Raw genomic sequence first — 24,912 nt, 5'->3', positions numbered from 1 at the left:
ACACGTTGTCGGCACCGGCGCGGCTGTGAGTGCCGTGTCTGTGAGTGCCGTGTGTGGGAGGCGGCGCCGCTGGCCGGGTGGCCGCGCCGCGCCGCGCCGCTCCCAGTCGGCGCGGCGGCCGTAAAGCCCGTGCGGACCGGCCGGTCACCAGTCGGGCACTCCGCTCCGATAAACCGACGGACGGTACATCAACGTCTGCCGTCGGACAGCGGACAGGACGAGATCGCAGCGGCTCGGCAGCGGCGGGGGAGCGGCGACCACCGGCGGTGCCGGCCCACCTCCGGCCGATAGCTGAACGGCGCACCGCCCAGCCGTCGCGCACAGCCGCCATCGTGTCCGGCGGCCACCCGTGTACCGCACGCCGTCACCGGTGTCCGCCGGCCACCCGTGTACCGTGCCGTGGTCACCGGTGTCCGCCGGCCACCCGTGTACCGCGCGCCGTCACCGGTGTCCGGCGGGGACGACAGCGGGCGGCCGGCCGTCGGGACAGCCGCTGCAGCCGCGTCAATCACATGCAAATGTATACCGATCGTAACGAATGGGTGCCGGTAACAATGCCGCCGGCCCGGCGCGGATTAACGGGCGCCGACCACCGGCGGCGACGGCGGCCTGGCCGGTACACCGCACTGCCGGCACCGGGCCCTCGGTCACCGGACCGGCGGCATTGTCACCACTCACCACTCACCGGACCGGCCGCACTGTCACCACTCACCGCACTGCCGGCCCCGGGCCCTCTGTCACCGCACTGCCGGCACCGGGCCCCCTGTCACCGCACTGCCGGCACCGCTGCCAGTGCGGTGTACCCGTGCGGCTCGACTCTGTCACCGGACTGCCGGCACTGTCACCACTAGTGGTGTCACTTTCCAAAAAATGTCTGACCAATACCGACCGAAACCAAAATTTGGGAAAATTTCCGACCGAATACCGACCGATAACATCCCAGGCCAAAATTTAACCAAAATTTGACCGAAATTCTATTTGCTATTAACCTTCCAGGCGGTGGGGGGGGGGGGATTTTTGCCCCCCCCCCTTTAGTTTTTTCAATATATCTCGAGAACCGCTGCGCCGATCGTCACCAAACTTTCAGTACCCTCCCGGGAGCAGCTAGCGCACATGGTGACCAAAAATTTTCCCAAAGGCTATGATAGGTTGGCCGCTAATGACGTCAGAGTGACGTCATTTTTGCCATTTTCGACCCAAAAAAAGGTTTCGCGGGAAGAGCTGTCAGGCCTACAGCTTTAGAGATACAGAAAAATGTTTCAGACATAAAAGGTGTGAAATTAAAAGGGTTACAAAACTGCTGTTTCGGTTTTTCGAATTTTTTGGATTTTGACCCCCCCCCAAAAAAAATTTGAATATAATAGCCAAAAAATCCAAAAAGTTTTCTGAATTTCAAGACAACCGGAATATATGTGATAGTCCCTACCGCCTTCTATCTACATACCAAATTTGAGATCGATACATCTTTTTTTGGCCAAGTTATAGCGAAAAAACTGTTCAAAATTGATGACGTCAAATTTTCAAACTCAATTTTTAGCAATTCTAGACCTCGTAGCGCAAAACAAAGACCACCATTAGACTCTCCGTGACGAGCTGCATCGAATCGTTACCCATTTTATGCAAAAATATCAACTTTGAAATTTGACCTTTTTTGACCTGACCTTTTTTTTTTTTTTTTTTTTTTTTTTTTTTTTAACTACACCGCCACCCATTAATAGGTGACCAGGAGTGCCCCCTCCCTCAGCCCAGCGACTCACAGAACCTTACTTTACCACCAGAGAAAACATAAAAATGGCAAAGTCGCGGCACTCCCTGCTAAGAAACGGAAAACAACTCAGAATAAGCAACCAGTCGGTAAGAGGAAGTCTGGTTAGTTAGAAGAAGAAAAAAAAAACAGGGCAAAAGACGTCCCCGCTGAAAGCAGCGGGAGACTAAATCACTACTTCAAATACCATGTTTTATGATGTAAAAGAACACTCATTCAGGGTTAGTAACGGGACACATACATACATAGGTACAAAGCACAGGTTCTGGTCAGTATTCTGCAAAAGGTCATGTGTGACCGGATGAACCCTTCCAGCTAAGCAGAGCTTGTTGCTGGTCGGGGTCACCGGTCACAACGCCGTAAGGGTGGGTTCGGTGCAAGGCCGTTCGGTGTAAGCCACAGTGACTATGGCTACATGCTACGCTACACGAGTAGAAGGTGTTTGGAGGAGTTGAACAAAAACTACAACGTGATACAACGCATGCATATTATTTTATTTGAAAGTACCTTATTTATATGCATATTTTACTATTGATTATTGATCTCATGTGAACAAAAGCTACACAGGGTGTTCTAGGAAATACTCCTTACTTATTTTCTTTACTTGCAATTTAGACATGTTGATAATGCATTGAGCGTTGAATTGAGTTGCCATAATTTTATTCCAGATGCGAGGCCCAAGCCATGTTACATTACGAGTGCAGTATAATCTTTTTATAAATGGTTCAATGAACTGTTGACGATTTCTGGTCCTTGAATCCCTAGGGTCACTAAGGGTAAATAATCCACCAACAGATGATGGGAGAGAAAAAGAAAGTTTTCTGTGCATTAAGATAATAGCCTGCTGTTTTGCTATATTGTGAACTTTGAGAAGCTTAAGGCTTTTGAAAATTTCCTCTGTGTGTGCTAAACGATGCTGATGAGTAATAATACGAATGGCTCGCTTCTGAAGCAACTCAATTTTGATTAAGTAAGAAGGAAATGTGAATCCCCACACCACACAACAATAATTGATATATGGTAAGACCAGTGAATTGTACAAAAGAGCTAGCAAATGAGTATCAAGGAAAAATTTTGCTCTGCTCATTACCCCAATGTTACGACTGATAACTGTTGTTAAGTGGTCAATATGGAGATTCCATTTAAGGTTCGGATCTATTATCATTCCTAAGTACTTGACTGATTGAACAGCCTCAATAGGATCACCATTTAATGTTACATTAAGTTCTGCTGGTTTGAGTGTATTATTGTAGATTTGATATACTGTTTTCTTTGTGTTAAGGCTAAGTTTATTTGCTTGCAACCACGTGCATATAATGGGCAGTTCAACATCAATCATATTTTGAAGCTGGAACGCAGTTCCACTTTCAAAAATGAAGACCGTATCATCTGCATACAGTAAACATTGTGCTGTTTTACAAATATTTGGAAGATCATTTACATAAAGTAAGAAAAGCAAAGGACCAAGAATGGAGCCCTGGGGTACACCAATGTTTACATTTTCTATTGAAGATCTTACACTGTTATATTCTACACACTGTTTTCTATTAGTAAGGTAAGATTCTATCAGGCTAAGTGCTTGCTCAACAATGCCATATTTGCTACATTTTCTTATTAGTATGTCATGATCTACAGTATCAAATGCTTTTTTTAAATCGATGTACAGAGCTATGGCAATGTTGCCTTTTTCAAATACTTTCATTATTGTATCTTGCAGGAGAAGTATGGGCATATATGTTGAAAGTGACTTTTGAAAGCCAAATTGGCTAGCAGACAATATATTATGTTGCAGGAGATATTCCATGAGTCTTTTGTGAATTATCTTTTCAACAAGTTTTGAGATATAAGGCAAAATACTTATTGGTCTATAGTTACACATGCTGCTTTTGTTGCCAGCTTTGTAAATAGGTTTGACAACTGCAATTTTCATGTTTTCTGGGAAGATACCTTTTTCCAAGCAGAGATTAACCAAGTGCACAAGTTCAGGTATTATTGTAGAGTAGGTAGACTTGAATATCTTTGCATTTATACCATCTATGCCTGAGCCAACATTTTTCATGGCTTTGATGATCGAGTTTAGCTCAGCTGAATTAGTAGGCTCAAATTTGGATATATGCTCAGCATGATCACTTATTATATAACTTAAAGGGTCAGTGTTGCTTGGAGGAATTTCATTTTTCAGTTTTTCACATATTGAAATGAAGTATTTGTTAAATGAAGCAGCTATGTCATTTTCATCATCCAGTTGTGTACCATTTTCATTGACAAAGCTACTGGGCAAGGACTGCTTACTGCATCCTCCCAAGGCACATTTTTTCAAAAGCTCCCACATTTTCTTGGAGTTAGATTTATTTTCTTGAAATTGATTTTGGAAATAATTTTTCTTTGCTACTTTTATGATAATGTTAAGGCAGTTCCTATGCCTATTAAGGCAAAATATACCCCAATATCTTTATCTTTTATATATCTTTATATATCTTTATCTACAGACCTTGACCTGACCTCCACCAGAAAGTGACCTAAACCGTACCTGATGGTCTTATAACCAACACCATTGAGTTGGAAATGAAAAACTGGCCATAAAACATGCATCGCATAACCTTAGTAAAGTTGGGCTCATGTGGTGACCCTTGGTGACCTTTGGTGACCTGACCTGTGCCCTGACCTGGTATGACCAGTGACCTCTAATAGCAACATATGTACTAGACAACTGACGCCTTATCGCTGATTTTCGACAAAATGCGTTTTACTCGGTGTTATAGCGCTTTCCCTAGAAGCCCCGTGAACGGTGAAACATTTTATCTTTGACCTGACCTGTGACGTCATCGGTGACCCCGAGGTCAATGAAATTTGGTTTCCCGAGACAAATTTGACAGGGCTATCGAACGCCGTTTGAATTTTCCGGATCCGTCCAGTAGTTTCGGAGATACGGGGGGGGAGGGCAAAAAATGCCCCCCCCCCACCGCGCGGAAGGTGGCTGGTAGGCCCACCGCCTGCCGGGTTAATCTACCCCAAAATAAAATTATTTGGTAAATTCTGATGGAAAATAATGGGAAATGGCATTTCAGTCCAAGTTCAGTCAATTCTTAGCCGCTGCAAAATACATTTCGTGGTAGAGGTTACATTGCTAAGGGTAGGAACACATGGACCTCAGCATTTCAAAGATTTGGTTAATTAGAATTGTCAAGAATCTACTGTGGTCTATGTAAGGAAGTAGAGCATTTCACGGATAGACTTTTTAGGATCTGGCCCGGCCCATATCCGGCAAGTCATATCCAGATCCGCCCATTATCCGCCTTTCTTTGAATATCAGAATCCGGCCCACCCATGGCCCGTATTGCAGCCAAACTTCCAAAAAATATCCGCAATAATCCGTTTCACCAATAACTGGTTTCACCCAAAACTGGACTAACAAATTCAATCTAAGGGACCAGACAGCCATACATCTCATAGACCATCATGGTTCCAAAAACCATGCATACATTGCATACATTATCCACTTGAAGACAAGTCTTGTGACAAGTGAGTGTCATAAAATGATGCCTATTACTTTAATCAAACCTCTGCTGCCGCCTAACACATTAGGTTAATTTTTAACTTCAATGTTGAATGTTAAAATTTTGATCCGTTTTGATCCGGGTTCAACCTTCAATTCCCAAATCCGGCCCGCCCATATCCGTTCTTTTTTAACAAATTTAGAATCCAATCCTATCCGGTCCGCGGATTTATCCGTGGATAACGGATTTATCCGGCCCATGAAGTGCTCTATAAGGAAGAATGCTCTTACTCATTCATGTTGCAAAAGCACGATCAATTAGTAAGTCTAATGGTTGGTAATAGGTATGTTTTTTCATACCTTTTTATTAACACAATTCACATAAAACACAAACAAAAATAAGCATAAAACATAGCATAGGTAATAGGTATGTTCATGACAACATTCCCTAGGAGGAAATGCCTTTGGGGGAAATTTTGCAACTCTTTATCGTTAACATCCCAATAAATTTCATTTTAATTAGGCAAAAATGGAATACTTTTTCTTTTTGAAAATGGTTTCACTGGCAGGGTGACCGAAATTGTCCGATTTTTGGGGGCCTGACCGACCGATTACCGAATCGGTCAGCATATCTTTTCGGTAACCGAAATTTTCGGTAACCGATTGACACCACTAGTCACCACCCACCGGACCGGCCGCGGCGGCACTCTTACCACTCACCAGACTGTGTCACCATTCACCAGACTGCCTGTACGGGACCCTGTATTGGTACGGGTCCTTGTGTCCCTTATATCGGCCAGATGGCCCCTACAGAGTCCAGACTACCACACGACCAGCACACCGCCGCTTCTTAAATTCCACCTGTTATCGCTCACCGTTCTGAGGCCGATCTATCATCGGCTGCTTACCGTGATTGATTCACAATTTCAGTCCTCATTTTCCTTGCTTGGAAGGAGTGGGCTCTATGAGGACGTCGCACGGTGCCCCCCGGATCCCTCGCCCGGCGGCCGGTGACCCGGTCCCGGGATCCATTGCCCGGCGGCCTGTGACCCCCCCCCCCCACCCCCGCCCGGCGGCCTGTGATAGCGTTACCGACCGCCGCTCTCGATTTAACTCCCTCCCTGCTGCGGCGGCGGCGGCCTGCGTGTTTGAGACCGGGCGGCAGCGGCGGCGGGTCCCCATCTGTTGCTGGCGTGTCACTTTAATTACATTAGCAGTTGACTCGCTGAATTATTCCGAGCTGAGCCCTGCAGACGGCGCGGATGGCTGATGTCGGGCGGCTGGTGTGGGAAGACCGCACCCGCGGCTGACGAGTGTCGGGATTGGCGGAGTGGATGAGCTAAACAAATAACGATGTGGGGAAGATGATTAGCGAAAAGGATGAATGGACGAACCTTTGGAGAGATTGGGTGGATAGCAATAAAATACCAACAGAAGAAACATTGCCCTAGAGAGGGCGAATGGATCAACACCAATGTTTAAATGACGCTGGTGCCTTTGGGACTGCCGAGTGACGTCGGCTGTGGGAGACGGGAGATAGGTGCAGTCTCGGCCCGGACGACTGGGCCGCCGGTCAGCGGGCCGGGCGGCGCCGTCCCTGCCCGTTATCTCGCTGTACCGACGTTCGGACGTGTTAACCAGGCCGGCCGTCGGACAGGACACGGGGACACGTCGGACAGGACACGGGGACACGGCCCGCCGCCGGACGGCCGTGTAATTGGCGCCGGCGACACGCCAGCTATTAGCATCGGACACGGGCCGCGCCTGTTTTCGTCAGACTCCGGCCCTAACAAACGCAAAACGGGACACTTTTACTCGACGGCCGGCGAACGCTCGCATTCCAGCCGCTCTAATTGTTTCTGATGGCCGGCAGTTATGCGGCTGTGTTGGGCTGTGTTAGGCGGTATTTTTGAGGATTTGTTTGCTACTGTATGTCGAGTAAAACGGACCACAAACACGGATTAGCCAGTGATATATCAGGCATTTGGCAAGGCGAGGGCTCCGCGGACTGTGAGGCAGTAATTTGTGTCGAGTTTAAGACTACTAAGTGGAGAGGGCAGCTACAAACAATGGTTCCCTGTTCAAGTTTTCGAAATTGAGCCCCGCTGAGGGAGCCTGCATGGATTTTCTTGAGGGAGCCATTGCAGTGGGCGAAGCGACGACCAAGGAAAAGTGCTCGGCGGAATGCTATCAGTTGTCATTTTTCCTTAATGAGACATCGCCTGTTTAGTGTTCTTTTTTCCTGTGAAACTAGTAAAATCAAATATAGTTATTTAAAAACACAGCGTTTATCTTAGTATCTAGCTCTTAACTTTGTTGAACAGGTTCTAATGGTATGCTTTCCCTGAAATTTATCTGTTCACATACAAAAGTATCCACCGATGGACGCATAGATGTAGGAATGGGATATAAAGCAATGTATTGGCATTGTTAACGTAATACCTTAACCTGGTAGGTACATGCAGCATTTGCCATCATTGCTAATAACTTTCATTAACGAATGACTAAACAAATACCTAGAAATTATTTGAAATTTAACACTAAAACTGCATCTTTGCATCGAGCGTTCTTCTTAACGAAAATATGCCTACCACTTTACTCAAATTATTTTCTGCCACAATTTTATGATTTTTCATCCTTAAAGTGATCAGAAAAGAAAATGATCAAAAGGGCAAAAGGGATTTCAAAACTATTTTCATATAGGAGAAGCTGTAGGGTAGCCTGGGGCAAGACGCCCCAGATAATTTATTTTGCCAAATAACCTTTGTTCCACATCACCTCAAAGGTAAAATTTGTGCTCATTGCGTTCCTGGGACATTTTGCTTTAAATTCCACCCCTCAAATTTATCCACTTGTCATCGGACTCCCAGCTAGGAAAGCTCGATCCGTTCCTCAGGAGCAGGATGGAACTGAGCCGTTCGTCAGGAGCATAGCGGAACTCAGTCGTTCCCAGGAGCAGGGCGGAACTCGATCGGTTCCTCGGGAGCAGGGCGGAACTCGATTCGTTCCTCGGGAGCAGGATGGAACTCGATTTGTTCCTCGGGAGCAGGATGCAACTCAGTCGTTCCTGGTCAGGAGCCCGAAGTGCCGGCGCGAGTCCCGTGGTTGTCCAGCTCCGGCCCAAGGCACGACCTCTGTGTCCAGCTCCGGCCCAAGGCACGAACCCCGTGTCCAGCTCCGGCCCAAGGCACGAGCTCCGTGTCCAGCTCCGGCCCAAGGCACGAGCTCCGTGTCCAGCTCCATCCCAAGGCACGAGCTCCGTGTCCAGCGCAGCCAGCCCTGCACTGTCAGTCCGCGGCCGGCCCACCGCAGTGGCACGTGCGCTGTGCAGCCTCAGTCGAAGCCCTTTTACGGACGCAGCACCCGACGCCAGATCTGTGAGGCGTCGGAGGGATTGGAAGAACAACACGAACCAATAAAACTGCTATCGGGCTCGTCCAGCGATTTCGTATTCACGTGCTGAGAGACGCTCGTATGTTGAAATTCGAATGGCATCAGCCGTAGGATGAAAGTGAGTTGCATTTGGCATAACGGGCGTGCCATGTTTCTGCGGCATAAAGATCAACCACCGCCTGCGCGCCGAGCTCGAGCCGCTGCCGGGCAGCCCGGCCAGCTGGCCGCTGACAGGACAGGCTGTCATCAGTCTCACGACAGCTGTGTGCGGTGGCTGCTCCGACTGGAAGGTGACAGTTCGTATCGAAAGGCGACTGAGGACGCTGACACCTCCGGCTCCGCCCTCGGCAGTGGACGGCCATTTTTCGCGTCAGCACCCTGCCAGCTGCTGTGGCAGTGTCCCGGTACACTGTACCGTCCTGTCGCTGTGGTACACTGTACCGTCCTGTCGCCGCGCGGACCGCAGCGGGCAGCGGCGTCCAGCTCAGTCCGCGCGGACCACAGCTCGGCGCGCGGCAGTCCGCGCGGACCCGAGCGGCGCGCGGCCGGCCGTTTGCCGCCGGCCCGCCGGATTCCGGCAGGCCCGCCGAGCGGCCGCAAACACACGAAGCCCGACTATCAGGCCATCTGGCCATTTCTCATCGGCATCTGATAGGCCTTATCTGAGGTTGCGACGCCAGAAAAACTCGTCGCGTCGCCGGTGGTCCGCTGGTACATAAAAATGATAGAATAATCAGGCTATAGACAATAATTGATGGCGATGTCGAGCGGCCGGCGGCGGCCGGCGCCGAGTGACGACAGCTGACTGGGTGACCGGTGACGACAGCTGACTGGGTGACCGGTGACGACAGCTGACTGGGTGACCGGTGACGACAGCTGACTGGGTGACCAGTGAAGACAGCACTGGGTGACCAGTGGAGACAGCACTGACTGGGTGACCAGTGACGACAGCTGACTGGGTGACCAGTGACGACAGCTGACTGGGTGACCGGTGACCAAAGCTGACTGGGTGACCGGTGACCACAGCTGACACTGGGTGACCGGTGACCAAAGCTGACTGGGTGACCGGTGACCACAGCTGACACTGGGTGACCGGTGACGACAGCTGACTTGGTGACGGCGGGTGGACGGGGCGGGCGCTGCCGGGATGGACGGGGTACTGGCAGCAGCTGACAGAAGCTGAGGGTAGCTGAGGGCAGCTGGGGGCGGCTGAGGGCAACCGAGGGCCGCTGAGGGCTGCCTAGGGCGGCTAGGAGCTGCTGAGGGCAGCTGTGTGGATAGTCTGGGGAAGCTGAGGCCAGCTGAGGACGGCTGACGGATGCTGAGGACGACTGGGAGCTGCTGAGTGAAGTTGGGGCAGCTGAGGGTAGCTAAGGGCTGCTGGAGGTGGCTGGCTGCCGGATCGGCATCATTACCCACGGCTGTCACACAGGAGGTCGCGTCGACGTGATTCTGATATCAAAACAACCGGATCTATATTGAGACCGATCGATAAAATACATTTCATTCAACAAAAACATCTTTCCCAAAAACGACAATTGAATGTTTTATTGCATCATGAAATTTTCCTCAATGTGATGCCATGGACTCGCGTCCACCCAGGCATAACCAATAGGCACCCCATTCCCTGCCGCGCAGTGTCACGCGTCCCGGCCCGGCCCGGGTCTCTCGGCAGGACCGGTGGCTGGCGCTGATTTACACCAGTGTCCCGGCACTGAGACCGGCACCCACCGCCCCGGCCCGGTGACAGGGCGGCTGCAGTAGCGGACCGCGGTACTCGCCTAATGACGCGATCTGCGGCCGCCGTCCGCCCGGTCCTCCGGGTGCAAGGCGCGGCGCGGCGGGCGGGCTCTGTCGCGTCCCACTCCCAGCCCGACCGCCGAGCACGGCCACACCGCCGATGAACAGTGCCGAGTTCTGAGCGGCGGGGGAGGAGGTGTCCACTCTGCCCCGGGCCAGCCGTCAGTACCGGGCGCCGCCGGTGTCGGTGCGCCGTTCCCCGCCGCAAATGTCGCCGCGGTGCCGCAGACGGGCGGCGCCGGCGGCCCGCGCGGGACAATTTCGCAGAGAGACGATCAGGGAACACAACGAGCTGCGGGTCACCAGGACTCTAATGTGGGGTAGAGCGATCCCAGGCTGGGTCCTCCGCTCAAAATCTGAACCGCGCAGGTTCAGTAGGTCGTAGACTCGTAGATTGTGGTCACAACCATTTGATAGCGAAGTGTTTCCTAATTACGGCACGTTCGTTCAGCTTAGAAGCTTTGTCGTTCATGAAGCGGTTCATATTCGAAAAAATTCATGCAGTCTCTTCCGGAAACTCAGTGCTTAGGCTACGCTCAGTCATAGGTAGATAGTTATGTAGGTCTAAATAAGTGAAACTTTTTTAAATATAAAGGGTACTGTATTATAGAACGTTCAACAGTATGTAGGTAATGCAGTTGGCATTTGAATTTACCAACAAACTCACCTGTTACCTAATCGACAGCTAGATGCCGCGTTAAGTTCTTCATATCATATCGTCACGGAATACGAACACATCGTCCCAGGACACTGCCACCTTTGCATGCAATGACCCATGCCAAACATTGCGGTATATGTAGAGCTTCAACCAGAAAATTAGGCACACACATTGCGCTGTTGGTGGTGCACAGCCTGAGCGCTGTTCCTGCTTTCCTTGTCAGCCATTCACTGTAGTACATTAACTCATTAGCGTACTAATAGCACAGCTATGTCATCCCAGCGCCTTAAGCCGTCCCTCTGTTGATTTGTCGATGTGCTTAGCGAACTAAAGACAGCTCATTAACGCCAAGTAATAACTCGCGTCATCTGTATTCATGATCCTGTGCGGAAATCAAACATCATTAGAAGCGATCAGATCGGCTGGTGACCCTCAGTCGCTCCGCCAGCCTGGTCCGCCAACCACGCGACAGGCCGCCGGCCGACGCGGACCCCCGAGACCACTGCCCTGTGATTTACAACACTTCGGTAATGATGCATTTTTGTTTAGGAATCGGACAACCACGCTACACAGCACTGGGAACAGTGTCGCTGTCTGGACTTTGATTATTGTAACTCTTGTGTTGACAGGACGCCGTTTTGTTGCCTTATCTCGGGTTTTCCTAGCAATTAGTAAAATAAACATATATCTGTCGGGGGACGGCCAGAACAAACACAAAGGCTTAGCGATGGCGTATGTGTGCAACAAATGTCTAACTTAGGAGATATATGCCCAATAAATCTCATTAGCTCCTAGAGTCTGTAAAAAGTGTCATAAATCACCACTGTCGAAGGGCCTGGGCTCCGCGATTCTCTTATCACCAAACAGTCACACTGAGCCCAGCAAAGCGGAATTTCACACAGCGAGGGAATTGAGTCTGTAACATCAAGCAAATTATCGAGAACGCCCTGCTTTGCCGTGGACATATCAAACGTTGATGGAGGCGTAAGCTATCACTTCTTAACCTCTGATCTCAGAATAGCCCATTTTACTCAGAAGCGTCAAAATGCCAGCTAAAGGTATGAATTCAAAGATGTGCAGTTATACATACAGCTGCAAAACACAGCTTGAAAATTAGCATTTGTAGCTGCATTTCAAATACTATGTGCAACTCAGTCATTTACAATGATACTCCATCTGTTATAAAATGAGTCTCAGTTCGGAAGAGGGTCGAATGACGGGAACGAATCTCTGTGCGGCCGTCCCGACTGACTCGCCCTGCTTTTCAATTTGGCCGGCGATTTATAAGTTTTCCGTGGGGCGTTGGCGTTTCATTGAGCGGCTGCTGGTGGCTGGGCGATAACATTTACAGCCGTCGGCCGGCCGTTTGCCGAGTCATTACATAACATTAGCGCCGGGGGACAGGCGGAGAGATTACGCCGCTCGCGGAATTTAATTTGGTGCTTGGGAGGGGAGCGGCTCCGCTCCCGGGTAACATTTTTGCTGTGTTCTGAAACGGAATGAAACAAAACGAGAGAGGGGACGGGTGCTCAAACTTCCAAGCGAGATGGGAATGAAATAGGGAAACTACGGTCATGTGCTGGTATAGTGGTAGCACACCGTTTATTACGAGTATACAGATTAACTTATCCACAGTAAATCATGTGCTGGTACAGTGGTAGCACACTGTTTATTATACAGATTACCTTATCGAGAGCAAAGTTCAGTCGTATATACCTGCCGCTTATTAAATCAGCTGGGATTTGCTATGAGTTTGATATGTTTTGGCATAGAATGTCTTTCTTCACCGCGGTACGTGTAGTCCTTTTAGTATATGAATACCGTATGGGGTGGCGGGCAATAGTGAAAATTAATTACCTATTGCTCGCTGTGGCTCCACTGCATCCCGGGGGTGAAGGCCGCAGCGTAGCCCAGGGCTGCTGAGGTCCAGACCTGAGGGCTACAGTGGCCCAGGAGGGATTTTTACTTATTGCCACTTCCCCATAAGAATTCATTCGGCTGTATGGACCAGCCCCGGTCCCGCTCAGCCCACCGGCTGTTCTTGGCATTCACCGGGCTCATATGCCATTAGCACGTAGTTACAGCCTACATTCTTTCATTGCACTGACACTGGGAATATGCATTTTTGTTTTAAATCAACAAACTTTGTATGGGCAGCTGAAAGCATTTGCATGTTAAATATGCCTGGAAAAGGCGAGTGTTTTTAAATGCGAGCTTATGCAAATGCTGGATAAAGGTTGGGACTTTGCATGTGCTTGTGCATTGTAGTTACAAGCTGAGAGTGGATACCTACTTATCTGAATCACAAACAATAGCTGAGATTCTGTCCGAGCCAGCATACGGTTGGCCATCTTACTAAAAGCCTTTTTCTGATGCGTGATGTGACACTAACAAGTATGTACGCAAAGCATACTATCTCCTTCTAACAACAGCATGCAACATTTTTCCACCAAAAGCCACAGGCAAGATATTTAGGGTAGATCAGCATTTCAGCAGGCACACGGCTGCTCCCTGACCTCAACTTATACATATACGGCTGACGGGACTGAACGGAGTTTACTCAATTGAAGCTGCCCCTCTGGGCCCGTCGAAAATTAATGTCGGTGCTTTCCGCCCAGGGCAGCTGAATACCTGTAATTCGCGTGGAATTTGCACGTTCCAAGAGAGATTAAGTGCCAGTGCATGATATCCCCATCAGGGTCGCGCGACTGGGGGCGTCGGGACGCTGTCTTAATGTTCTCCGAGGCGCTCAATTGCGGGCTCCGGCCTGATATATGCAGCATGACATAGTATGAATGAGAAACAATTTTTCACCAGGCCGGACCAACACGCGACGTTAGGAAAATAGCCGTATGAACGGCAGGCTGGTTAATGGGCTGACCACGGGACAGCGCTGGCCCGCAGCGGCTCAGGTTGGGGGGGGGGGGGCGCTCCGACGCTTCGCAGCGCTCCAACGAGTCCAGCTGAGGATATAGGAAGTGTAGAAAGTAGGAACCAGCTAATCCAGCGCGCTACAGTCACCAGTCTGCTGTCTGCAGCTATTTGGTACTTTGACAGATGATTTTATTGAAATTAGATCAGTCTAGTCATTCCAGTTTCATTTTTCACGTTCTAATCAAACGGCGGGGCTGAACAGAACAGGTCCCGGCTCGTGTAGCCCTCGACGCCACTGGCAAAGTGGCACTATGTAGACCCCACTGAGCTGTCAGAGCCAGGGACCAGGCCCCACTGCTGTAAGAGCCTAGGGACCAGGCCCCACTGCTGGGTCAGACCCCACGGCCCACCGCTGTCAGCGGCCCCTGGACCAGACCCCACTGCTGTCAGCGGCCACACGACCAGGCCCCACTGCTGCCAGCGGCCCCGGGACCAGACTCCACTGCTGGGTCAGACCCCACGGCCCACCGCTGTCAGCGGCCCCGGGATCAGGCCCCACTGCTGGGTCAGCGGCCCCGGGACCAGACCCCACTGCTGCCAGCGGCCCCTGGACCAGGCCCCACTGCTGCCAGCGGCCCCGCGACCTAACCCCACCGCTGTCAGCGGCCCCGGGACCAGGCCCCACTGCTGTCAGCGGCCCCTGGGACCGGCCCCACTAGGTACTGTCAGCGGCTCCGGGACCAGACCCCACTGCTGGGTCAGCGGCCACAGGACCAGGCCCCACTGCTGCCAGCGGCCCCTGGACCAGGCCCCACCGCTGTCAGCGGCCACACGACCAGACCCCACTGCTGCCAGCGGCCCTGGGACCAGACCTCACTGCTGGGTCAGCGGCGCGGAGAGCGAACCTGGCCTCTGGGCGCGGTGCCCGGCATGTTTCACAAAAACAAACACGCCACGGTCCGAGTGGCGCGCCAGACGTGTTGATTACAAGTCGTGCCCTGGCCTGTTGTGTTCTGCGCCCCGGGTAAAAACAGCCAGCCGCCCACGGCGCTGCGTGGCGGCCATTGCTCGCACCGAGCGACCGCCGCATGTAATTCGAAAATGGCGATAATACGGAGCTCGGGATATGGTGCATTTCTTATACAGCCATTTGAAGTTGTTATGTCTGTGTGCGGAATTTTGCACACATGATCGGCTTGTGACTAAAACTAATGTTTAGGCATAGGCGGCGGAACGGGGGGGCACCGGGGCACCGTGCCCCCCCTTGAATTCTGCAAGGGGGGCACCAATAGCAAGGTGCCCCCCCTTAAATTTGATGCATTAGTACCAGGAGCGGATTCGGGAAAACTCCAAGGGAAGGGTCATGAATCGAAGTGGTGCCCCTACCTATACCCAAAATGAAAACCTCAACGGATTTCGGCCACTTTTGGTGGTGTCCTATTTTCAGTTTTCTATTTTCTTTATTTTTGGTTAGTCGTGTGATGACTGGTGCCTCTGCTAGGCCGCTGGTGCACCTGGAAAGATTGTGGTACCTACCTACCCTGCCCCCTGACAAGCCCACGGTGGGCCCTGCACATGACTTAGGTGCCATGGGTCCTGACAGGCCCGTGGTGCCCCTGACAGGCCTGTGGTGTCCTTGCTAGGCCTGTGGTGTCCCTGGGCCTTGGCAGGTCTGTGGTGCCCCTGGCGAGCCTGTGGTGCCCCTGTTAGAACGCAGGTGCCCTTGACAGGTTTGTGGTGCCCCTGACAATCCTAAAGTGCCAACGACAGGCTTGTGGTGCCCTTGACAGGCCCATGGTGCCCTTGCGAGGCTGGTGGTTCCCCTGCGAAGCCGATAGTACCCCTGGCAGGCCTCTGGTGCCCCTGGCAGGTCTGTGGTGCCCCTGGAAGACCTGTAGTGCTTTTGCTAGGCCGATGGTGCTCCTGACAGGCCTGTGGTGCCACTGACAGGCCCGTGGTGCCCCTGCTAGGCCTGTGGTACCCCTGGCGGGCCTGTGGTGCCCCTGTCGGCTGTCAGGCCTGTGGTGCTCCTGGCAGGCATGTGGTGACCCCAGGCCCAAAGTCATGACCCATGTGACCTCCCCCTGGGATTCGCCACTGATTAGTACTGCAATGGCTTCTTGGTAATTTGATACATGTAGGATTAACCCTCGCCAGGCGAGGGCCTTTTCCATAACACGGACGGCGAGGGGGGAGGGTTGGTACGACCCCCCTCGCGATTGGCTCCTATGGCACTTAGAAACGACAAACTTACAGGGTAGGTGGGTCCATGGGAGATCTCGCCCCTAGGAAAGTTTGGTGACTCTAAGTCAATATTTAGGGGGTTTTGGGGGTATGAATGCAAAAATTTTGCTTAAACATGTTAAACATTTTCGCTTATAACTTTTTACCAAGCAAAGATAGAGCAAAAATAAAAGCACCAGTGAACTCAGGACGTCAGTGCGCATCGAATGGTATACTTTGTTACCAATTTTAGTGAACTTTGGAATTCAGTTGCCGCTAAGCTAGTCCAATTTTCCCCTGACCTTGTACCGGTTTTTGTGACCTGGTGACCTGACCTGAAAAAACTGGGACTTCAAATTTTCAGGAAAGGTGCGAAAATGTTGCCCCAGAGGGTATGCCAAATTTGGCGGCGCTACGCGCCGCCGTTTTTACGTTATTTGCGAAAAACTTTGGGGGGGTTGCATCAACCCCCCCTCGTCGGGCGAGGGTTAATGGAATTTATCAAACGAGAATAAGAAAGAGACAAACACATAGGTACTTGAGGATCAGCTTAAAGTTAACCACACATACGGGGGTGTTCTGCCATTTTCGTTTAGTAAAAAAAAAAGAAAAAAAAAGAAAAATCATCGTGTCCGGGCTGTGACGAAAAATAAGTGGCCTAAATCCGATGAGAAAACAGGATTTGGGGGTACCCTAGGTTTGGCTCCTTGAGCTGGTGCCCCCCCTTGTCTCAAATCGTTCCGCCGCCTATGTGTTTAGGTGCGTCCAGATCCATACACGGAGCTATTGATTGTCTGAATCGGGTGAATGGGCTATTGATCGGCATTGCTGCGGTGATGGCTGTGCTCTCGGTGCGTTTGGAGTGGTCTGGGTGTACAGTGTAGCGGGATGCCGACTACTCGTACAGGCGCAGGCACGACACCAGCGCCCGCGCGGCACCAACAGGCTGGAAACGAGTTGTGACGCATGGGTGCACATATGTTGACTCGATCCGTTATCACTTTAAGGCTATGTTTCACGGTCCGTGCCCGCTAGACTGGAATTGAACGATCATTATTACCATTTGCTTTGGGTGTTTGCATGGGAAAACCATGTAAAACCTTGCTCGTTATCTTACCAGTGAGGAATACCAATAAGACCTTCATGTGCATTAATAGCAAATAATAAATATTTCTACGTATAGTATTCTACCGGCGTTGCATACAGCTGTAAAAGGCCGTCTTCTCCAATTTGCCTTGTATTCGTCGGTCGCCCTTACGCACCGGCGTGCTGTCACATGTCTACGACCCGACTGCCCCTCCGTGCCGTCCGACGCGCCGGCATGGCCCCGAAACTGGAGCAAACGGCCGCCGGGGACACTGTGCGCCAGATGTACGCCTCCGTCCACACCGGAGAGGACAGGGCGGGCTGCGGCCGGCCGGCCCTGCCCCGCGGCGCTGAGGCGACAGCCTCCCACACTCAATGCTCACACTACACCTTCCCCTGATTCTCAAGAATCAACTACTAAAAACTTTAGCACAACATACACCACACATCCAGACAGCCTTGCAGAACATACACACATATCCACCCAGGTAATCCGAGGACATTAATCAGACAGCCTAATCGAATCGAATTAATCGAACAGTCAGCAAGCATTAAGTCCATATGCCTTCCCCAATCATTCAAGAATCTATTTTACCTGCCGCGCCTGACATGGAAATGCGCTTGGCCAGGCTCACCAAATTTGTCACAGGCCACAGATGCCACCAAATTATCAGAAACGTCGCACGGCGTGCACCACTCGCTCCCGCTTGGCAGGGGTGCGATGAACTACGACCAACCACGTAAAACAAGCACGCACAGTGCACACCCTGCTACATGACATCCAGGAACTACAGCTTGTCTCGCATTCAACCACGTGCCTTATTTCCTGTTCATATAAATGCAAGCAGAAAATCACGTGGTCACCTCACGCCAAACACACACAAAACACACCAGTTCATAAACAATCGAACACTCATCCTATACAAAGTCCCGGCGACTGCCACCACACCACACAGCCCCACCGGCTGCCACCACTCCCACAGCCCCACCGAATGCCACCACCTCCACAGCCCCACCGGCTGTCAATCCCACAGCCCCACCGGCTGCCACCACCTCCACAGCCCCACCGGCTGCCACCACTCCCACAGCCCCACCGAATGCCACCACCTCCACAGCCCCATCGGCTGTTACTCCCACAGCCCCACCGGCTGCCGCTCCTCCACAGCCCCACCGGCTGTCACCTTCACCGCTGCGAGCACCACTCGCCAGCGCACTCACTGCGAGCATCACTCGCCAGCGCACTAACTGCGAGCATCACTCGCCAACACGTTCACTGCGAGCACCACTCGCCATCTGATCACTCTCACTGCGAGCATCACTCGCCAGAGCACTCACTGCGAGCATCACTCGCCAGAGCATTGCACAGAGCGGTCCAGCCGCTCAGTGTCCGGTTAGTCCAGCGGCACTAGGTTCTTCTGCCGGTCGCAGTCCACCTCGCCGTATCTGCCGATCCTCCCGGCCGGCTGTATCCTCCAACGGGCCAGTCCAGCAGCAGCCACCGGGACGGACGAGGTGACGGGCGGGGTCCACGGCAGACGCCACGGCTCCTGGGCGAGCCCTGCTTCTCACTGCCTCGACAGCTCCGTTGCAAGTCGTTGCAAGCGGTGACGATCACTGCCGCGTCACTGCACCATCGCTCTCTTCAGGCATGCTGCCGAAATAGCTTGTAAAAGGCCGTCTTCTCCAATTTGCCTTGTATTCGTCGGTCGCCCTTACGCACCGGCGTGCTGTCACATGTCTACGACCCGACTGCCCCTCCGTGCCGTCCGACGCGCCGGCATGGCCCCGAAACTGGAGCAAACGGCCGCCGGGGACACTCCTGTGCGCCAGATGTACGCCTCCGTCCACACCGGAGAGGACAGGGCGGGCTGCGGCCGGCCGGCCCTGCCCCGCGGCGCTGAGGCGACAGCCTCCCACACTCAATGCTCACACTACAACAGCCTATATCATGCCTTCTTCCCCAATACAAGGAGTAGGGATTCCGGATTTGAAGCCCGCAAGCTATGCTAGTTCCGTGGGAACACCTGGAACAAATGACCGGAGCCCTGAGAGCTTAGCAGGCACTCCAGCACGAGTCTCCAAGTGAGCCTTGTAGAGACGCGTGTTTGTTGTGTCGAGTGGCCTGTAATCCGGCTCGATTACCTGCAAAAGTCCAGTGTAGCAGGATGTCGCGCCAGGCGCATGGCTCGGTTCATAGGTGCTCGGCCAGACGGGGAGTGGAGGCGGCCTCGGAACCTGCGCTGCCAGCGGGTAAATCGCCGTATACATACATTATCTTAGTCCTCTGCCGAGCGCCGGCGGCCGGTGTGCCGCCCAGTTGTATGTGCTCGTACAATAGCACATGTGTCTATCGGCTGCAGCGCGTCCCACGGCCGTCGGCGGCCGCTGACCGATGTACTGCGGCGCCACTTTGCCGCAGATTAGCCGCGCCGGTTACGTCGCCGTCTGTAATTGATTCGGGCCCGGCCCGCTGTCTGCCGTAATGGCTGTGCAGCCGGTGCATTGTCGGCGGTCGGTGGCCGGCCCGGCCGGGCTCACTCCCACCGCGCCTCCTCAATTCTTTATAGGTGCTGATTAGAGAGCGTCACGGCGACAGACGCGGCGCGGCCGAGGCGTCGGCGGCGCGCCGTGCCGACGAATCGTTCACGCCACTTCCGCCGTCGCGGCGCCGTAGACAGAGCCAATTTCCGCCGGTGTGTTGACGAAGAAAGAGGCGCTGCTCGAGCGTGGCGGCGCGGAATGGCGTGAGCTTGGGAAGGCAGCGACTCCGCCAGAGGAAGCTATTACAGCTGAACCGATTAATTTGCAGCAGGGTTTTCTCCCGATTGAATCAGTGCCTGCAAACTTTGGCAGGCTGTGTCTATCCTGAAAGTGAAAGATACGACTAAGAAAGGCCTGAACAGGGCCTGGGCACACTGCACCACTAGGCGGGTATGGCGCTCCGTTCCCCAGCACCGCTGTCCGCGGCGGCGGCGGCCGGCCGGGCTGTGCCCCCGGCGGGGTCGCGCGGCCGGCCGGCCATTTGCGCGCGCTCTCGGCGGCCGCACTGATTGGCCGGTGGTCGCTCGGCGTAATTTGCAGCGCCGGGCTCGGCTCCAGGTGGGGCGCCTCGGGCGCCGCCGCCGGCCGACCGGCGAGCCGGCACCTATCGCCTAATGAGATCGGCCGGCCGAGCGCGGCGAGGCCGAGGGAGGGCGGGGAGGCTGGGAGGCTGGGAGGAGACCGAGGGAGGGAGAGGGAGGCTAAGAGGAGGCTGGGGGAGGCTAAGAGGAGGCTAGGGGAGGCTAGGGGAGGCTGGGGAAGGCTAGGGGTGTGGCTGGGAGGAGGTGAGATAAGAGGAGAGGAAGAAATGGACAGGACAGGAGAAGAGACTCGCTGAGGGCACTTAGCTGACCTGAATCGGAGGGACAAACCGGAGGGAACTCGATTTCCAATCGAAACGAACACCGCAATCACGGGGGCCGTGCGTGATTCCAAACAAATGACTTGCAGCTGGAATCAGTGACCAACGGGTGAAGGTAGGATAATGGCGAACCATACGCAGCAGCTGAACAAAACTGCCCTCTTTGGCTTCACGTCTAACATCTTATTCTCGTCTTTGATTTCACGTCCAACATCTGATTCTGGTCTTCGGCTTAACGTCCAACATCTTATTCTGGGACAGTGGAGCGGTTGCAGTGCTGCAGCTCTGCCTTTTTTAATTCATCGGTAGTTATCCAATCCTCCATGGCGCCCATAATTAAGTGGCAAATTGCATGTACAGGCGTTCATTATCAGCGATTCTAGTGATGCATTAAGAAATAAATTAGCCCACAATCCATTAGCTGTCCAGTTGCTCATTAGCCGCGGGATGAGACGGATGGTGACTGTAGCTCGGATGTAGTGCGCTGATTGCAGCACCCACGAATGCTGCTTCTTCGGCTCTGTCGCGGTATGCTGGAAGCCCGTTTCACTTTCCTTACCACGAGAGCACACAAAACACTGTACACTGCACAGCATACACATTCATACATTAGGTACAATGCTATGCAGTCTGTGTGCTTGGTGAGCCGATTCAGCCCGGGCCCGGGCCGTCGATGACATTTCATGTCGGTGTCTCCCAAACGAGCACGCGCCAGCCGTGACACAGGCCGTCCGTCACGGCTGATGATTTACTCCAGACGAGTCGACCTTTCCAGCGCTAATGAGCGGGTGTACGGCACCAGCACTACGCCACACGCCAGCCGAACATCGCATGTCGGCAATCAGGCTGCCGTCGCAAATGTCAAGTGTATCACGTATTCGAGAGCATAATGGAACACGAGCTCCTCTCGTTTTTTTTGTACTTATGTTCACAGTGTGAAGAAGCTACTTTCCTTCGACATCCAGCATTAAATGGAACGCAACAATGTGTCACACTGTTGTAGCTATGCCCCTGTTCGTGCTCCTATCAAAGGCCAAGTTATGGAGATCCTTGTCCAGTAGCCGATTTAAGTACAGTGACCCCCGCCCGCGTCCACTCTGCGCCGCCCTGACGTCCGACCCCCGCCCGCGTCCACTGTGCGCCGCCCTGACCTCAGCGTGCTGCGCCGGCAGGTCCCCGGGTGCGGAAGGTCAAGAAGCGGAAGCCGCCCGAGGAGAAGCGACCGCGCACGGCCTTCACGTCCGAGCAGCTGGCGCGACTCAAGGTGGAGTTCCAGGAGAACCGCTACCTCACCGAGAAGCGCCGCCAGGACCTGGCCAACGAGCTCGGCCTCAACGAGTCCCAGATCAAGATCTGGTTCCAGAACAAGCGCGCCAAGATCAAGAAGTCGATGGGCCTGCGGAACCCGCTGGCGCTCTCGCTGATGTCGGAGGGGCTCTACAACCACGCCACTGTTCCCGTTGACGACGAGGACTGAGGCGCCGGCCGGACCCCGCGCCAGCCTTCGGGAGGAAGCCGTACGTAGGCGCGGCTGTGGTCTCACTCTCATAGAGTTCGCCCCCGCTGTGCGAGTCTGTATCTGGCTGAAAGGCATTAGGATGTGAATTCAGTCGTACGGTTTAGCTGGTCTGATTCATGTAAGCAGCGACTCTCACTAGATACGCAATGTTCTGGCTCAGTAATTGTCAGGCTCAGCATCGGTCGGACTAGACGCCGCTACAGTTAGTGCTCAGTCAGAGTTGCTCGCGAAAGTTCGGACGTGCGCGTGCATTCTGATAGGATGAGCTCAATTATAGGAGAGGGCGTGCTGCAGCCAGTTGGCTGGGAGGCGTCTAGGAGTCCACCACCGCTGCTGCGGCGCGGCGGCCGACCGACACTCGACTCCATCGAACAGTCGGGTGGCCGCTGCCGCCACCTGCAGCTCTTGCCAAAGCAGTGTGACTGGAGGTCGGCGCAGTCGGGGGTGCCCTCGGTGGCGCGGCGGGTGGCTCAGTCGCCGCCGACGCCACAGGGATGGGAGAGTCAGCCCGTCAGAGCTCCGGCTCGGCGGCGCAGACGGCGACGTGGGGCCTCCGCGGGCCTCGCAGTAGGGTGGGCTAGATCAGTAGCAGAGGCGTAGTCGCCGGAGCATCACACTAGTCTGTGCATTTTGATTGTTATTGCGGTATTGTTTTAATTATTTATTGACTGCTGAGGTGGGACTGGTTCGGTGCGCAGTCTGCCCTCAGTGGGAGTGGTCTGGCTGTACCGCCGGCCGGCCGCGGTCCGCGCTGAGAGGGACTGGTCTGGACATGTGTGTGCCGCCGGCCGGCAACTATGTAAACGCGGCCGTAGAACCTATTAGGACAGAAAAGGCGCGCGCTATGTGCGACGTCACCATATTATTTCGCGTCGAGCGGGCTGCGGACTGACGTATAGCGCAGGCTGCGATCCTATGAGAGCTGACCGGGTGCGAGTGTACCGTATACATCGACTGCAGCGGAGCGGAGCCGGCTGGAGCCTGCAGTGCCGCCGCTCTCTGAAGCCGACCGCTCCTGACATTGGTGTGAATTGTAATATAAACGCTCTCAATTTGTGTACACATGTTACCAAGATTATAGCTGAGTGTCCTCCGGAGCTTGTGTGTGTGTTTTCGGCGCGGCTCGAATCTCGGCGATCTCTTGGCGGGCTGTTTTTGGACCCTTGTCGCAGGAATCGGCAGCCTAGTCAGGAGCTCCTGGGTGGTCTCGGCGCGGAGACATCTTCATCGGCCGACCATCGCCGCGCATTAGCCGGCCGCGGTGTCTAATTACGACCTGCGCCCGCCGCTCTGCCGCTCTGCCGCTCTGTCTGTCTGTGTGCGTGTCACTAACGAGCCGGGGACGGCCGACGCGGGTGGTCCCGACCCCACGCGGACCCCCTTCCGCCGCCGGCGGGGGGAGCGGCCGCTCTGCAGTGTCGGCCACCGATGGGGGAGGGGGGGGGGGTGGAACCTGTCACAGCTATGACAGTCCGTCACAGTCCGTCAGCGGCGGCGCCGCCCCGACACCGGGCCGCCGGGGAGCGCCCGGGGAGCGCCAGGGGAGCGGTGGAAGGCGGCGGAGCGACGAGCCACTCTCCCCGACCGGCCCGCGGCACCGCCCACTCGATAGCGGAGCGGGGCAGTCGGCACATATCGCTACAGAACAGAGACAGACGGCACGGTATATTCCTGACAGTGATAACAATATTATATAAAACTTCCCTTAGACAAACAGTTTCTTAAAAAAAACGTCAACAAGTAAAGCCGTGTCTATTGTGTGCAGCACGTTAGTAGTTTGAGTCAGTCAATTAGGTTAATTGCTTACAATGCCTATTGCTTGAAAGACACAATCTGAATATACCAATGAAGTTACCTTTGATTCATGCTCTTCTCTACATAAACCAGGAACACTGGACACGCGACGATTCTCCAATGCTAGATAATATGTTCCTATGTTTCGTTTTTAGTGTCGCGCTGCGCTGAGGTGAACAATTATTAAAAACAAAATACTTCGGTTTTATTGAGTTACCCTGTTCACTGGTCATGTTCAGATTGGTGTCAAACTCAAGGTCAAGGTCACTGTCTGGGATGACCTTGATTATTGCATTATCTCATGTAATTATTGTCTTACCTATATTCCGGAATGAGTAACGGAATGTTTTAAAATGTGACAGAACTATTGTATAGCATTTTCAATTCTTTGCTCATGTTACAGTTTAAGACTGTTTTCAGATCAATATCAGATAGGTTATCCCCTTATTGAGTATTTGCCTTGTTGAAAACCAGTGAACAAAACAAAGGCAACTCAATAAAGCCTGAATAATAGTTTCTGATAATTTTTCAACTCAGTGTAGCCCGAAACTACAAATGAAACATAGTCATTTACAGTAGCGGCGGAACACCTTCAATTAAGGGGGGGGAGGGCACTGCCGACTTTTGGTCCCATTCTTTCCATGCAACGCCCATAGGGCTAATGTTAACCCTCGCCGGCCGAGGGGGGGGGGAGGCGGGTGCCGCCCCCCATAGGGGTTTTTTTTCGCGATAGCTCCGAACACGCTGGCGATAGAGAGCTGAAACTTGGCATAGCTGACCTTTGATCCAAGCCGCATCTTTTGACACCAACCGCATTTTGGGGTCAGGTCAGGTCACTGACCTATGACGTCATAAGTGAACCTCTGCACGGTCTTCAGATGTCGCAACTTCGCAACGCCCT

General features: G+C 53.1%; 1 protein-coding gene across 2 annotated transcripts in view; it reads left to right on the top strand.

Moving 5' to 3' along the window:
- The window catches only part of LOC122387616 (homeobox protein engrailed-1a-like), a 41,885-nt gene extending 18,571 nt beyond the window's left edge, over positions 1 to 23,314 (top strand). For both annotated transcript variants that reach the window (XM_043377981.1, XM_043377974.1), the window contains one exon: positions 21,871 to 23,314. In XM_043377981.1, coding sequence (XP_043233916.1) covers positions 21,871 to 22,175 — 305 coding nt within the window. In that variant the 3' untranslated portion in view covers positions 22,176 to 23,314. The remainder of the gene's footprint in view (positions 1 to 21,870) is intronic.
- The last annotated feature ends 1,598 nt before the right edge of the window (positions 23,315 to 24,912 follow it).

The sequence above is a fragment of the Amphibalanus amphitrite genome, unplaced genomic scaffold (assembly GCF_019059575.1).
Source record: "Amphibalanus amphitrite isolate SeventyFive unplaced genomic scaffold, NRLGWU_Aamphi_draft 000017F_arrow, whole genome shotgun sequence".
Taxonomy (NCBI): Eukaryota; Metazoa; Arthropoda; class Thecostraca; order Balanomorpha; family Balanidae; genus Amphibalanus; species Amphibalanus amphitrite.
This window is presented reverse-complemented; position numbering and strand designations above follow the sequence as displayed.